At 47.3% G+C, this 16090-nt stretch overlaps 1 protein-coding gene across 3 annotated transcripts in view; it reads left to right on the forward strand.

The window, feature by feature from the left end:
- The window catches only part of ATP2A3 (ATPase sarcoplasmic/endoplasmic reticulum Ca2+ transporting 3), an 86605-nt gene that overhangs the window by 43173 nt on the left and 27342 nt on the right, over positions 1-16090 (forward strand). For all 3 annotated transcript variants that reach the window (XM_028707608.2, XM_028707609.2, XM_028707610.2), the window contains 4 exons: positions 48-128; positions 1016-1101; positions 2684-3148; positions 14826-14914. In XM_028707608.2, the coding sequence (XP_028563441.2) occupies positions 48-128; positions 1016-1101; positions 2684-3148; positions 14826-14914 (721 nt within the window). The remainder of the gene's footprint in view (positions 1-47; positions 129-1015; positions 1102-2683; positions 3149-14825; positions 14915-16090) is intronic.

Below are 16090 nucleotides of genomic sequence, written 5' to 3' on the forward strand. Positions count from 1 at the left end.
ACAGTTTCTGCTTGTGAACCATATTGTTGTCCTTTTTCCTTTCACAGTTGGTGACAAGGTGCCTGCCGATATCCGGATCATTGAGATCAAGTCAACGACGTTACGAGTAGACCAGTCCATTCTCACTGGTGTGTGTCTGTGTTTGTCCTATGCTACCCTGAGAACCTTCCTTGGTGCCTGCTGAGACACCCTGCCTCCCCTGATTTATCTTTTTCACTTTGGGCACAGCAAGACCAGCCCAGATAGCTCAGAAGGGTCGTGGGTGGCGCTGTGGTCTAAACCACTGAGCCTCTTGGGCTTGCCGATCGGAAGGTCGGCAGTTCGAATCTGTGTGTTGCGGTGAGCTCCCGTTGCTTTGTCCCAGCTCCTGCCAACCTAGCAGTGTGAAAGCACATCAGTGCAAGTAGATAAATAGGTACCGCTGTGGCGGGAAGGAAAACGGTGTTTCCGTTCGCTCTGGTTTCCGTCACGGTGTTCTGTTGCACCAAAAGTGGTTTAGTCATGCTGGCCACATGACCTGGAAAGCCGTCTGTGGGCAAATGCCGGCTCCCTTAGCCTGAAAGCAAGATGACCACCGCAAGCCCATAGTCGCTTTTGACTGGACTTAACCATCCAGGGGTCCTTTACCTTTAGCTAGCTCAGTTGGTAGAGCAGGAGTCTCTTAATCTCAGGGTTGTGGGTTCAAGCCCCACGTTGGGCAAAAAGATTTCTGCCTTGCAGAAGGTTGGACTTAGATGACCCTCGTTGTTATTCTATGTTTCTACAGGAGACTCAGCTGGTCAGATTCATAAAATTGTCCAAACCCTGCAATGCAGGAATCACTACTTACCCTGCTTTTTGCTAGATGTTTATTGTATTTATTTAATTTATAGCCCACCTTTCCTCCCAGGAACAAAGAGGGGTATACATGTTCCTCCCTCCCTCCCTCCCTCCCTCCCCCTGTCTCTGTTTTCTCCTCATTATGTACTAGTTTGAAATCCTTGTAATTATGCTCAACATCGTTTTTCCTTCGCAGGTGAATCTGTTTCTGTCATCAAACACACAGATCCAGTCCCTGACCCCAGGGCTGTCAACCAGGATAAAAAGAACATGCTTTTTTCTGTAAGTACCCTCATGCCTAAAGGAGCCACAAGAGGCTGTGATGGCCATCAACCTAGAGGGCTTTAAAAGTGGATTAGACCAATTCATGGAGGACAAGGCTATCTCTGGCTATTCTTTGGGAGGGGGGTGTATTAATTTGAATTCTTGGAGGCCATGTCATGGAGGACTGTGCAATTCATGGAGGGGAGGCCTGGTGGCAGTGAAGAAGCATCCTTTGGGTAACTCTTCCACCTCAGAGTTAGGCCACAGTCGCGCCAGATATTTAAAGCATTATGATGCAACTTTAAACGTTCATAGAATCATAGAATCATAGAGTTGGAATAGACCACAAGGGCCATCGAGTCCAACCCCCTGCCAAGCAGGAAACACCATCAGAGCACTCCTGACATATGGTTGTCAAGCCTCTGCTTAAAGACCTCCAAAGAAGGAGACGCCACCACACTCCTTGGCAGCAAATTCCACTGACGAACAGCTCTTACTGTCAGGAAGTTCTTCCTAATGTTTAGGTGGAATCTTCATGGCTTCCCCCAAAGAATCCTGGGGACTGTAGTTTGTTAAGGGTGCTGAGAGTTGTCAAGAGTTGCCCTGTTCCCCTCAGAAAGCTGCAGTCCCTAGACTGGTTTAACAATGAACCCCCCTTTCCCAAGGGATTCTGGGAATTGTAGCTCTGTGATGGGAAAAGGGCAACCTCCTAATACCTCTCAGCACCCTTAACAAACTCCAACTCCCAGAATTCTTTGGGGGAAGCCATGGCTGTTTAAAGCGGTATAACAGTGCTTTTTACATGTGTGAATTTGAGCTTAGTTTGTGTAAACAGGCCCTATCCCGCCTCCCCACAGAACTACAAGAGCTCTGCTACAGGGTTTGGCTGCTTGTGTAGTTCAGCTTGATGCGGGCCTCATCCTCACCATACATTAAAAGCACTATGATACCACTTCAAACAGTCATGGCTTCCACCAAAGAATTCTGGGAGCTGGGTTGTTAGGTGGCCCCTGTTCCCCTCCCAGAACTACACTTCCCAGAGTGGTTGAACAAACAATCCTTTTTTCACAGGGAAAAGCCCTGTCTAAACCCTGACTAGGGTTGGTGGAAGTTATCATTCGGAAACATCTGGAAGGCACCAGGAAACCCCATTTAAACAATGATCATCTCCACTAATTGCTGAGGAATAATAGCAAAAATAGGGACGCGGGTGACGCTGTGGGTTAAACCACAGAGCCTAAGACTTGCCGATCAGAAGGTCGGCGGTTCGAATCCCCACGACGGGGTGAGCTCCCGTTGCTCGGTCCCTGCTCCTGCCAACCTAGCAGTTCAAAAGCACGTCAAAGTGCAAGTAGATAAATAGGTACCACTCCGGTGGGAAGGTAAATGGCGTTTTCGTGCGCTGCTCTAGTTCGCCAGAAGTGGCTTAGTCATGCTGGCCACATGACCCGGAAGCTGTACACCGGCTCCCTCGGCCAATAAAGCGAGATGAGCACCGCAACCCCAGAGTCGGCCACGACTGGACCTAATGGTCAGGGGTCCCTTTACCTTTAATAGCAAAAATAATAATACATGAAACAGCCCTATTTCTTATCTCCAGGGTACCAACATCGCTGCAGGAAAGGCGGTTGGCGTTGTCATTGCCACGGGAGTGTACACCGAAATCGGGAAGATCAGGAACCAGATGGTCGCCACCGAGCCTGAGAAAACCCCCCTGCAGCAGAAGTTGGACGAATTCAGCCAGCAGCTCTCGAAAGTCATCTCCCTGGTCTGCATCGCCGTTTGGGTCATCAACATCGGCCACTTCAGTGACCCCGTGCACGGCGGCTCCTGGTTCCGTGGGGCGATATATTACTTCAAGATTGCCGTGGCCTTGGCCGTGGCGGCAATTCCTGAAGGGCTTCCGGCGGTCATCACCACCTGCCTGGCGCTGGGCACCCGCCGGATGGCCAAGAAGAACGCCATCGTGAGGAGCCTCCCTTCCGTGGAGACCCTTGGCTGCACGTCGGTCATTTGCTCTGACAAGACGGGCACTTTGACGACCAATCAGATGTCCGTGTTCAGGGTGAGTCGTGGGCACAGTGGGCTGGGTCCTGCCCTCTGGTTTCCTTGTGAAAATTGCGATAAGTCCCCGTCCCTCCCGAAAGGGAAGCCTCTTGGCGTTACTTCAGGAAACCTTTTAAGCCCAGTTGAACTTTGTTTTGTTGGTAAGATTTCTGCTTCATGGGAAAATGAAGGTGGTACAGTCCCCGCAGAAGGACTGTACCACCTCAAGCTAGGACTTGAATTACTGGCAAATAACCAGAAAGGACCAGCTTGCTTGACTTGAGTGATTGACCTCCTTAGCTACTGTTTGGGAAGGCTGCAGAGGAGACGCGGTTTTGCAAAAAAATGGGTGGGAAGTCATAAAATCTATATCGATCTTAACAGGTACTTCGCAAACCCCATCCCACATAAACGCCTTGCATTTGTCACAAGAAGATTTAACCCAAAGATCCATGTGGGAGCCCTTTTCTGGAAACACGTCTCTCATTTTGTTCCAGCTGGTGAATGTAAACGCTTGCAAGGATGTGTTTCTTTGGGACTGGGAAGCAAATCAGTGTCTGGACTGGGACAGGCGGTGGCAGCAATAGAGTGGAGATGTCTCTTAAGTATTTCCTGAGAGTTGCAGCTGCATGAATGACCTGAGTTAATTTCTTTTTTTCTTTCTTTTGCAATGAATGTGGGGGAGGCAGCAAGCCGTTCTATGCAAAACTGATGGGGTCGTGTTCAGTGGTAGAAGCATCTCTTACTAATCAGCTGGTGGGAGGGAACAGCTCATCTCTCTAGGAAGCTGCCTTGCGGAGTTGGGTAAACAGGGGAAGATTTTTCCCTGATTCTAGCATAAGCAAGAGCCTGGCTTGCTGTTGGAATCTACCAGTCAGGGGCTTCTTCACTCTCTCCCCCCCCCCCATATTTTTATTGTTTTTCATTTAAATCCAAGAACATAGAGTGGTACCTCGGGTTACATACGCTTTAGGTTACATACGCTTCAGGTTACAGACTCCGCTAATCCAGAAATAGTACCTCAGGTTAAGAACCTTGCTTCAGGATGAGAACAGAAATTGTGCTCTGGCGGCGCGGCAGTGGCAGGAGGCCCCATTAGCTAAAGTGGTGCTTCAGGTTAAGAGCAGTTTCAGGTTAAGAACGGACCTCCAGAACGAATTAAGTTCTTAACCCGAGGTACCACTGTATAACTACCGTAGCTAGTTCAGTGGTCGTTTCATATGTTTATTTATGTATTATCAATTCAAGTAGCCTTGCCACAGAGATTCTTGTGTTGAGGGTGGATAATGGCATTTTCTGTCTCATTTATAAAGGAAAAGGAAGGAAGCCATGTCTCACAAAAAGTGTCTATCCCTGAAGTGCATTTAATTACCCTTCTGCGGTGAGATAGAGCCACATTCCAAACTTTATTTAGCCAGATTTCAATGGGGATTTCTGTAGATTGTTTCCGGTATCAGGCTATTGTTAATCAGGCTGCCGATAACAGGAAAAAATAATAAACCTCTGCATTTAAGGTTATTGTTTAAATTTGAGCCTAATGGTAGCAAGGCAAGACATCAGAAAGGCACCTTCACTCTTCTCGTCTCCGCGTCTGCTAAAAACATTTTTGTTTAGACAAGCTTACCCAGACGTGTAGAATGTTGCCATGTGTTTTAATCTGTTTTTAGCTCATTGTTGATTTTAGTTATATTTGAATGTTTTAAATAGCTGCTTTTAACTTTTATAGCTTTATTCCTTCTGTAAGATGCTTTGAGGGTTTGTGTTTTTAAAAAATTATCAAGCAGTGTGTACATTGTATGCAATAAATAAGCATTTTAAGAGTAAGGCTGCAATACTTAGTTGGTTCATTGGTCAAGCAAGGGATGGGGAACCAAAATATTTTGAGGTCCTTGGGCCAAAAAAATAGGTCCCCACCTCTGCAGCGCTAAAGACCTTCCACTGAAGATATTAAAACCCAGGCAGGCAGGTATCAGCAGAATCACTCCTTCAGTTATTGAGATCCCCAGTTGCTGGGGCTTTGACGTCATTCTTTGCACCTGCAGGGGAGAATTCTCATTCAAGTCCATTTTAAGGACAGGTGCTGTCTGAATTTCCAAGAGTGAAATGCTGGATCCATTGGATAAATATTTATTCTTCCAGGCACCAAACGTCTCTGGGAGAAGATTCAAATTCTTAGCTAATGTTTAACCATCAGGAGTTCCCTGGTTAAATAAAGGCAAAGGCTTAATAGCAGGAATATGGAAATTGTTAGTAGGTTTGCACACTTGATGACAAAGTTAAATATTTGCTTGGCTGCTGTGGAACACCCCCTTCTCCAGGGAAGATGTTGTTTGTCACTAAACAGCTTGGCTCACATCCTGCCCTTACCATTGTGTAAACTGGGAGAATCCTGTATAAATGGTTAGCTTGGTTCTACTGCAGAGGAGGAGTGGAAACGTGGAAAGTTGATTTGTAGAAAGCATTAGCTAACAGCACTTACAGGCCTACAGCTTTGCATAGCAAATGGCTCCTAGACCATTGACAGCCTTTGAAAATGAACGCCAGGAAGGGTCTGGTCTCAGAATTTTATCGGGTGCTACTGACCGTGAAATTTGGTGATTTCCAGCGCCTGCAGAATGTTTGGGGGACAGATCTTGAAGAAGCCTTTTCTGCTTCAGCTTGTTAGGGGGTCTCTCTGCCCCACACAAGACAACAATCTCAGTTTCAGTGAGGAAAGCCTCTTTGAAACTAATTGCCTGTTGGTGCCTCACTCCAGGAAAATCAAGTGCTTCGTGGAGTGCATAGTTTAACTATGGAACTCACATCCACAGTAGGCATGAGGGACAGGTCATCATCGGGATGTTTGGCCTACAGCATCGAAATGTCTTAGGACGGCCCTCCCCTCTCCTCTGCCACCTGTTTTGGAGATTTGTTTTTTTCCTTGATGCAAAAATTTGAATTTCTTTTTAATCAGCCAGAGAAGATACAGCCCTGGGCAGAGTTAATTAAAAGACTAATTAATGACAGAACTCTCTTATGGCCCTCTGGGATTTGCTGAGAATGCCTTTTTAATAAATAAATAAATCACAGATTGATCAGGGCTGCAACTTGTTTAAATCCCGCCCTGTACAGTTTCTACAGGATTGAGTAGGCTTTTGGTCAGCAACACTTCCAAGATATGACTCACCCGCCTCTTCCCACCTCACCAAATTTAATTAGCATGCACGGGCAGCTTCGTTCCTGATGACTCGCGCTCCTGTTTTTAGCACTGACCTCTCGGTCACCCAGAAGAAAGCTGTCAATCTAAAGGCATCGTTGAGATGTGACAAGAAGGGGGCGCTTTTGGTGGGTGGTTCCTGTGTCCTATTGGAGGATGGGGAAGATGCATAGCCTGAGGGTAACTCCTAGATCAGCACTGTCCTGTGAGGCACAGGCTTCCTCAGTGGCAAGAAGTGTCCATTAGGGCCTGAGAGACCAGGGTTAAAACTATGATACCTCTTTAAACCATCATGGCTTCCCCCAAAGCATCCTGGGAGCTGTAGTTTGTAAAGGGGACTGAGTTGTTCGGAAACCCGTATTCCGCTTCCAGAGCTACAGTTCCCAGAGTGGAATTCCTCTTCACGGGGAACTGTGGGAACTGTAGCTCTGTGAGGGTGTTTCCTGACAATCTTCAGCGTTCTTAACAAACTGCAGCTCCCAGAATTCCCCTCACAGAGCTACAATTCCCCAAGTTGCCTGTGAATATGGTAAAAGGTAAAGGTACCCCTGCCCGTACGGGCCAGTCTTGTCAGACTCTAGGGTTGTGCGCCCATCTCACTCAAGAGGCCGGGGGCCAGCGCTGTCCGGAGACACTTCCGGGTCTCGTGGCCAGCGTGACATCGCTGCTCTGGCGAGCCAGAGCTGCACACGGAAACGCCGTTTACCTTCCCGCTAGAAAGCGGTCCCTATTTATCTACTTGCACCCGGGAGTGCTTTCGAACTGCTAGGTTGGCAGGCGCTGGGACCGAACAATGGGAGCACACCCCGCCGCGGGGATTCAAACCGCCGACCTTTCGATCGGCAAGCCCTAGGCGCTGAGGCTTTTACCCACAGCGCCACCCTCTGTGAATATGAATGGGCCATTAAACCATTTTAGTCCTCTGAGGGGAGGGAATAGGGTGTCTCCTAACAACTGTCTAGCTCCCAGAATCCTTTGGGGGATGCCATAGCTGTTAATGGTCTCCAAGTGCCCCGAAAATGCCATGACTGTCATGAAAACCCATAAGCCATGGTGGCTTCTCACTATATCACACAGAGTCCTTAATTCTGCAAGCATGGAAAGGGGGCAGGGGGAGGAGGCCCAGCAGGACCCATGAGGAGGGGAGGTTTGGGGTGCCTTAGCTCCACCAGCCGGTACTGCTCAATTACGGTGATGGTGGTGGCAGGAGTGGCCTTAGGGGCCCCAGCTCATGTAGGCCCACACAGGGGCCCTTCGACGGTCCCTCCAACCACTGACCATAGAGACTACGTTACTGGCATGGAGGTACCGCCTTGTAAACATTTGGTGTGGGTGCCTCCTCTGACGCCCAAGGCGGACTGATGGAAGCCCCACAGTTTTGCCATATATCCTCTAAGTTTCACATATATAACAGAGACATTTGCTGGTACAGTACTCTTACATACTCCTCTTGGTGGCAGCCATTTGGGGCAGCTCAGCCAGCCCCACTCTTTTCCTATATTCCATTGGCAGTGCTCATATATACGGGATGCAGTGGGATGACGACTCTGACGTAGAAGGGAATGTCCCTATTTTCATTTGAGGAATGTTGGGGGGTATGGAATCCTAGTGCTTTAAACGTTATAGGGTGAGCATGTCCTCTTGTGCAGCGTGTCTCCTTATTAGTCAATGTTTCTGTGTCCTTGCTTCTACACCTTTTTTTTTTTTTAGAAGGACAGCTGAACCATCATCCTTAGACCCTTTTAATCTGTTCTTGAAAAAAACAGGAGGCCTCTTTGTATGAGGTGCCAGGCCTTTTGTCGATTAAGCAAATCCCTTTATCGCTCTGTTTGAGTTCCCCACCTCATCAACAAGGTATTTAGCTGGCAAGCTTTTAAGTGTGTGTTCAGGTTGCTGAGTAGGAGATGAGATAATTAATGATAAGACTTGGGCGATGGTGGCTCCCGGCTCAAGCTGCTGTGCATTTGGGCTCAGCATTTCAAAGGGATGGCGGAGAGAGAGATGAGAGGCCCTGCGTTTTCAATCTTCCTTCTCCCTCTCTGATGGGAAATATTTTTTTCCAGAAACAAAAGGATATTATCGTGTTGCTTTTTCTCCCCCTTCAGAAATGTTAGCCTGAGCTGGAGGTCTGGCCTGTACAGCTTATGGATATGTGAAATAAGAAATTGACTTGCTGGGTTATAGTTAATGGGAATAACGAGGCAAGCAGCAACCCACAAGTGCTTCCTACTTTTGCCTGCAATGATAAATATCCCCTCAAAAATGCACAAAAGACTGTACTTCTTAGCAACCAGGAAGATGTTTACTGAGGTACCACCTGTTCTTGTTGACTGTAGTTCTGAGGAAGTTTTTCATCTATATTTGGTTGTAAGTCTTCCTGCTATGTACAAAAGAATACGAAACCCTCTCTGTTCCTTTCTCCTCAAATCATACACTGTTCTTGTTCCATTTCTTCCATGTAGCATACCAGATTTTTTCCCCACTCTGGACTCCCATCTATGGTATTTAAGAGACTTCGCTAAAATAAATATCCACTGAAAACGCCACAATGCACCAAAAACTGTTTGCTCTTCCTTCCTGTTTGCATTGCCTCAGCCTCTCCTGTGTCCCCTCAGATGTGCACACATTTCCTGGGTTGCCAGGATTGGATACCCACCCTTCACTCTGAACAGATGAGAGGTCCAAGTGCCTTCATCCTCCATTGATTGGCAGTTGAGATGGGGGCGACGCTAATGTGGGGAAGACATTCCCCCCATGGCATCCAGTGTGATGCTCAGAAACAGACCAGTAGCTGTTGCAGCTGTTCAAGCACTGCCCGGATGTGTTGCCAAATTATCTACCCAGCATCTGCAGTTCGTACTAATTGAACTTTCCAAGAAGTCTGCAAGGAACCCCGTGTACGTTATATTGAGGTTCCCATGTGGATTTCCCCCCTCATTGTACACATTTCTTAATGCATTCTGTTCTAACCCATGGGTTTTATTTTATTTTTAAATGCAAATGTTTTGAGCCAAGAACTATGTGGCGAAATTCGGAGAAGTGTGAAATCTGAAAGATAATTATGTTCCGATCTTCACATTAGCCAGGGAGATGTGGATCTGGTCTGTCCACAGAAATCGAAGCCCTTCAGCATTCTCAGGTGGCTCTGGCAGTATCAAGCCGCATGCACAGTCTTCTTAATTTTTTAAAATTGTTATTGTTAAAGGGACTTCTGCCCACTTGAAGATTCAAGCCTGCCACTTGCCACCTGAAGGGGGTCGGGCAAAGCTGGAGGCTTCAGGTCGGACCTGAATCCCTGGATCTAAGCAGAGAGGGATGTAGACTACAAAATCCAGCTGGCTGGCAGAAAATTCAGCAGAGATGAGGTTCCCAGGGGTATGGCATGTACCCATCTATGGATTAAGTCTCTTTTTGAAGACACAGGAATCTGGCTGAGTGTTGTCTACACCAGGCACCCCCAAACTCGGCCCTCCAGATGTTTTGGGACTACAATTCCCATCATCCCTGACCACTGGTCCTGTTAGCTAGGGATGATGGGAGTTGTGGTTCCAAAACATCCAGAGGGCCGAATTTGGGGATGCCTGGCCTACACTCACTCTCCAAGGTTTCAGACAGGGGACATTCCCATCCCTACCAGGAGGTGCCAGGAACTGAACCTGGGATCTTCTCTATTCAAAGAAGATGCTCCGACACTGAGCTACGGATCTTCTCCTGACTTTCTGGTCACTTCATGTACCAGCCTGGGCATTTTTAGATGAAGGATTCAGGATTTGGCCTGTGGCATTCAGAAAGGCAACGCCGTATCCCATGGCAACCAAGCTCTGCATTCCTCTCCCTCTCCTCGTTAGGAAGCATTTGGTGGCCAACGCAACCGAAGGCAAGGCTCAAGAGTTCAGCGGCAAGAGATCCAGCAGGTATCCTGCTCTGTGCACGATTTGTGTGTGCTTTTTTTGTTTTTTAATAAAAAGAACATCTTTCCAGGACGAATGTAAACACCCGAGCAGAAATAGCAGGGGGCTAATCCCCAAACCGGACGGGCAAGCGCTCAATCCTCCTCAAGCCAGTCTGAAAGGGGCTGGAGGGCAGCCAGCTCCACAAAACCCCATTTACTTTAAAAGGCTTAAGGATGCAAGCTAACAGCTGCGTCAAAAAGATGGAAAACTCCACTGGCAAAGGACCAAAAAGCTCACTCATCTGGAGGAACTGACTCAAGGTCTTTTCTCACTGCTGTCCAAGAACAAGACAGGTGTGGCTTCGGTTTGGGCATACCGACTTTCCAATCTTGTACTGTCAAGCTACAGAGCCACTGGAAGTCGTAGTCACCCCATAAAGCTGAATGTTGGAAGATTTAGGACAGATATCAGCTGCTAGACGCAGCAGGAGGGGAGAGGCTTCTTGTGCACGGGTCCCGCTTGCTGGTTTCTTACAGGCATGGTTGGCCACTGTGAGAACAGGATGTTGGACTAGATGGGCCATTGGTCTGATCCAGCAGGGCTCTCTTTGTGCTTTTACGTACCCAAAGATATGTACAGAGAGCCAGTGTGGTGTATTGGTTAAGAGCGGTAGACTCGTAATCTGGGGAACCGGGTTCGCGTCTCCACTCCTCCACATGCAGCTGCTGGGTGACCTTGGGCCAGTCACACTTCTTTGAAGTCTCTCAGCCCCACTCACCTCACAGAGTGTTTGTTGTGGGGGAGGAAGGGAAAGGAGATTGTTAGCCGCTTTGAGACTCCTTGTTGTTGTTTAGTCGTTTAGTCGTGTCCGACTCTTCGTGACCCCATGGACCAGAGCACGCCAGGCACTCTTTAGGGCAGTGATAGAGCCGGGATATCAAACCCAAACTCTACAAGCGTTCAGGCAGCTGTACACACAAGCGCACAGGATGTAATGTGTGAACAGTCCTCATGACACAGTTGAATGTGCTCAGAGAATACAGAGCTGCTGTTTGGGTCTTCCCTGGATGTCTCTGTGTTGCTTCTGGGTCTCTCTCTCTCTCTATCAAAAAGGGTTACTTTAAAAAATGAAATGAAATTGCAAGCTGGTTTTGTCTGCTGCAACTCAGCCCCCCCCCCTTCTCTTTGCTCAATCTGTCATCTTCCCAGAAATGCATCCTCCAGGCCAGGTATGTTCTGGTACATTAACCAGGTTTCAGCAGTGTTGACAGTCCAGTTACACTGAACAAAAGCCAGGAGGAAGTAACCAGGAATTTGGGGGCTGAGAAGACTCAAATGTATACAACTCACAAGAGCTCGTTTTTATTTTCATCTTCCTTTTTTTCTTTTTTCTTCATTTTGTTCTCATCTGGTCGGCGCCAGCTCATTCAGAAGAATTGGGTAGAAGAGGGTTGTTGCTGTTTTTACTTTCTCATAGCCAGCTATGTGTGGGGAATTGCTTATTGAATGCTCCCCCTACGTGATTCATATCCTGCAACCAAAAAATTAGGGAATATCCTGAGGTAGGTTCTTTTTCCTTGATGGATCTAATTATTTCGCTTCATAGAAAAAGAATGTATTCCCCCAGTCAAAGTCTGCATGTGGTACAGTCCACTCCTCCATGACCAGATTCTGCTTCCTGTGTTTTATTTACAAGGATGTGTGTGCACTGACCACAAAAGTTGGTTTGGTCCCCAATTCAGCGCTGCTGTGATCCAGGGTGCTTTGTACCACTCCTCAGTTTGACTCGGGGTTTCTCTGACCTTCCAGTTTACTAGTGAGAAACAAAAGAACTCTCTTACCTTTCCTCCACACCTTTTGACAGAAGTGGATGAAATTTGCAGGCTGCTTACCCCTCCAGAGCAGTTGAAGCCTGCCAGATCACAGGCAAATAGGCCCAGGGGCCGATGAGCCAAAAATCCCTCTGAGGCACCCCACTTGGTCTCTGTATCCATCTTACCCACTCCCAGCATGCATTGGGAGAACGAGATCAGGCCTTTCTGTCCCAACCACTGGCCATTCCTGCCCTCTGAGACCCCTCAGGTGTCCATTCTTGGGTGTATTCCTTTGAATCTGGTAACCATACTTGCGGTGCACATGAAAAGCATAGTAATGTTCCACACACACACCCAAATCAGAAATTAACCATGTGAGCTGGGCCCTTATAAATTTCCATCTCTAACAGATATTTTGGACAAAAAGGTAGGGGGGAATCCAGCTGTTTTTAATGAGCTTTTCCCTCTGCCCACAGAAGATAGAGTCCCTGCAAGGCTTGCTGTTTATTCTCCATTGCCTAATTTTAGAAAATGAAGTTGGATACAGTTGAAATGGTATATTCTCAGCCCTTTCCTTGAAACACAAAGAGCAGAGGGCTTTGTTCCCTGCTTGATTTCTGGAGGGTGGGATTCCTTCACAATGGGTGGCGACGCTTAAGCATGTATCTTGCACTCAAAATGGCTGCCAAGATCTCTGATGAAAAAACAAGATTCCCCCCACCTACCTACCTACCTACCTTCCTTCCTTCCTTCCTTTCTTTTCTTCTTTCTTATAACTGAAATTCTCCCAATAAAATATTATTAATAATAAAAAGCGTTATTTCCCAGCTTTCCTCAAAGGAGCTCAAGGTGGTATGTGTGGTTCTCCTAACAGTGGGGTGTGTGTCTGTGTGAAAAGAAAATACCTGCAAGGGCCAACTCAGTCTAGGGCCTGAGGGTCCTTCGCTGAGAAGCTGCTGCCTGCAATCCAAAGGCTCACCACATGAGGCACCCTCAAACGGATCATAGGAGCTCCTGACACCCATCGTTTTTCTTGCACGCGCTGCTTCAAAGCACAGGAGCATAACTAAAAGAGAAACGTTGGCAACCCGTGCTGCCTTTGTGGATATCCTCTGATATCCTCTTCATTCTCATAAATCATAGCAGTGTCTCTTGCTCATCTGGCGTGGGGTGAGGTGGGGGTGTTCTGTAGATACCATGGGCTTTCTGAAACCCCCGTAAATTCGCTTGGCTGAAGTGTTGTGCACATGGACCGGAACGCCAAGCTGCACTTCCCATTAATTAGTGAAGCTGCTCACCAAATTGTCCCTCTGCTGAATTCCTCCCTCGATCCTCTCCGTTCGGCTCCAGCGGAAATGTTTGCCGGAGCAGAACTAATGATGCTGAAACCCGTAGTTCTTCACTGTCAGGAATGTTTAGTGCACATAAGGTGAGAGAGTTGAGCTAGCGTAGTGGTAAGAAGCAGCGTAGTGGTAGAAGAAGAAGACATTTTGCCGCCTGAGGCAAAATAGAATATGGTGCCCATTCAGTGGTGTAGCATGGGTTGCCAGTGCCCGGGGCCGTGCGGAGGGAGGGAAATGGAGTACGCATGCGCATTGAAATGCCCAATGGCATCCATGTCACCCGGGAGATCACAGCCGTAGAGATAAGAAAAGAAGAGACATTCTGTTGTCTGGAGAGGCTACTTCCCAATTCTCAAGGAGAAGCCATTTTCAATGGAGTCCAGCGACGGAAGCATGCAGCTGTATTGAGACAGCACCAGGAGTTGAAATTTTGTGCCCCCAAACAATTTTGCTCCTGGGGCAATTGCCCATGTGGCTTCCCCCACGGTATGCCACTGTGCCCTCCCCCCCCCCACCGTCGCTGCCTTCCCCCTGCCTCTTCCGCCTGAGGCGACTGGAAGAAACCTGGGGAAGCCCTGGTGCGCTGAAGAAAAAAGGAGGCCAAGAGAGGACATTGTGAGGCAGAGGCCACAGGGAACAAATGCAGGAGGCAGGGAGCGACACACTTCTCAGGGACCCAGATCTGCTACCCCTCCCAGCTATCCCCAGCCTGCTGCCTGAGGTGGCTGCCTCACCAGAGCTAATAGGTGAGTTGGCCCTGGCTAGAGTGCTAGACTAAGACTGGGGAGAGCCGGGTTCTAGTCCCCACTCAGCCACAGAGCAGTGTGACCTGGTGATGTGACAGTCCGCCTCTCGCTCTCAACCTAACCTACCGCAAAAGGTGTTGTGAGCTTAAAATGGCGAAGAGAACTTTATACACCATAACTTGTGGCAGTCATGGTTTGGTGAGATGTCTGAACCAAAATAAAAATAAAAATTGGGAAACATGCCTTTGAACATGCCTGCACCAGAGGTAAGACCTGCTCTAGCTTTGATGGTGCTCTGAGCAAAGTGTCCCTTAGTGAGGGCCTCCTCCTCTGTCGGCGGATCCTGCAGAACTTGCCTTGCTGTGATTGTGGTGCTCCAAGAAGCCCTGAGGGATTGCCTATGGCTTCATTTTCCACATTGCCACAGAGCAATGTTTGAATTGCAACAAATACAGTTTAATAATCACCACTTAAGTTTGCTTTCCCCCTTCTACCCTCCCCAACCCTGTTTCCTTTTGTGTCGTTTGTTAGCCTGTTTCAGTGGATTGTGTCTAAAATGCGCTTTTTGGCAGGAAGGCCAGGTATAATTGAACAAACGGGGAGAATGGGAGCATTACTACATTTTGAAAAATTATTACTCAGCCGTGTGGGATTCTTTCCATTGCTCACCTTTCCCTCTTTCCCTCTCTCTGCCTTTATTGCAGATGTTCATTGTTGAGAAGATAGAAGGAATCCATTGCAGCCTGCATGAGTTCACCATCTCCGGGTCTACGTACACACCAGAGGGACAAATGTAAGCACTTGGCACTTCTCTTTGGCTTTATTTATCAAGTAGAGAGCTAGCAAAGTTATCTAGAGGCAGGCTCAGAAAGGAATGCCAACCAGGGTATATTTAATTAGATATTTAATTTTAATTTCATTTATTTACTAGCAGCATTGCACTTGGCTTTGCTCAGGAAATCTAAGAAACCAAAATATCAAAGCAGTATTGGAAGGTTCATTCTGCCATCTTGATTCAAAATGCTGTCCAATTGTGTCTGAACATAGATGAAAACCTGCTCCTTGATCTCAGAAACCATCATGCCATATTTGATTTCAATATCTTAAGAGGCGTCCCAAGTGCATAGCGAACAAACAACTTTCCAAAAGGCCTAGTAGATTGTAATCCTCCTCCGAAATTTCTACAAATTTGAAAAGCAAGGTTAAAAATGTTTTAAATGCATGGAATTAAAATTGCAGCTCTGGGCTGGCAGTGCTGGGGACACCCAGCATTAAATTTATTCTTTAGCCCCAGGATGTGCCATGTGGCGTGGAGAGAGAACAGGAAGATCCCTTCTGTGAATCTTGCAAAACGCCTCTTCTGTTTGCTTTGGTTTTCCGGAACTTTCCAGCCGCCATCTTCCAATAAAACCCACCTACCACACACACACACACACACACACACACACACACACACACACAATAACCAATCGCCAGTTCTGCCATGTGCATTGATTTCCAGATGGTCTGGGTTTCATCCTTCACAAAGGGGGCACATGAGGCTTATTCTACCCTTATTTAAAACATTAAAAATCTCTATGATCTAACAAGCTGTTAAAGGGGAGTTCCATGATTTGTTTCTTTAAAAAAGGAAGCTGGATGGGGGCAATTTTTGAGGCTGGCTTAGGGCCTGCGGAGAGTTACTATCCAATAACACCTGGAGGTTTTCCGCCCTTGGTTTAAACCCCCTCTCTTCCTGTGCCACACCTCTGATCTAACTATCCGCACGGCTCTGATCTAACTATCCCTGCCCTTTCATTGCCATCTTTTCCTTTATTTTATATAAAATCTCCTGGTTTTTGTAAAAAATATAGTAGCAAATATATAACACAGCATCCTCACCCCCATAACTGATATCATATAGCACATTAACATAAATTATTCTTATTAACCCATTCAAATTATCCAAATCTCCATCATATAATGTATC

The sequence above is a fragment of the Podarcis muralis genome, chromosome 15 (genome assembly GCF_964188315.1).
Source record: "Podarcis muralis chromosome 15, rPodMur119.hap1.1, whole genome shotgun sequence".
Classification (NCBI taxonomy): Eukaryota; Metazoa; Chordata; class Lepidosauria; order Squamata; family Lacertidae; genus Podarcis; species Podarcis muralis.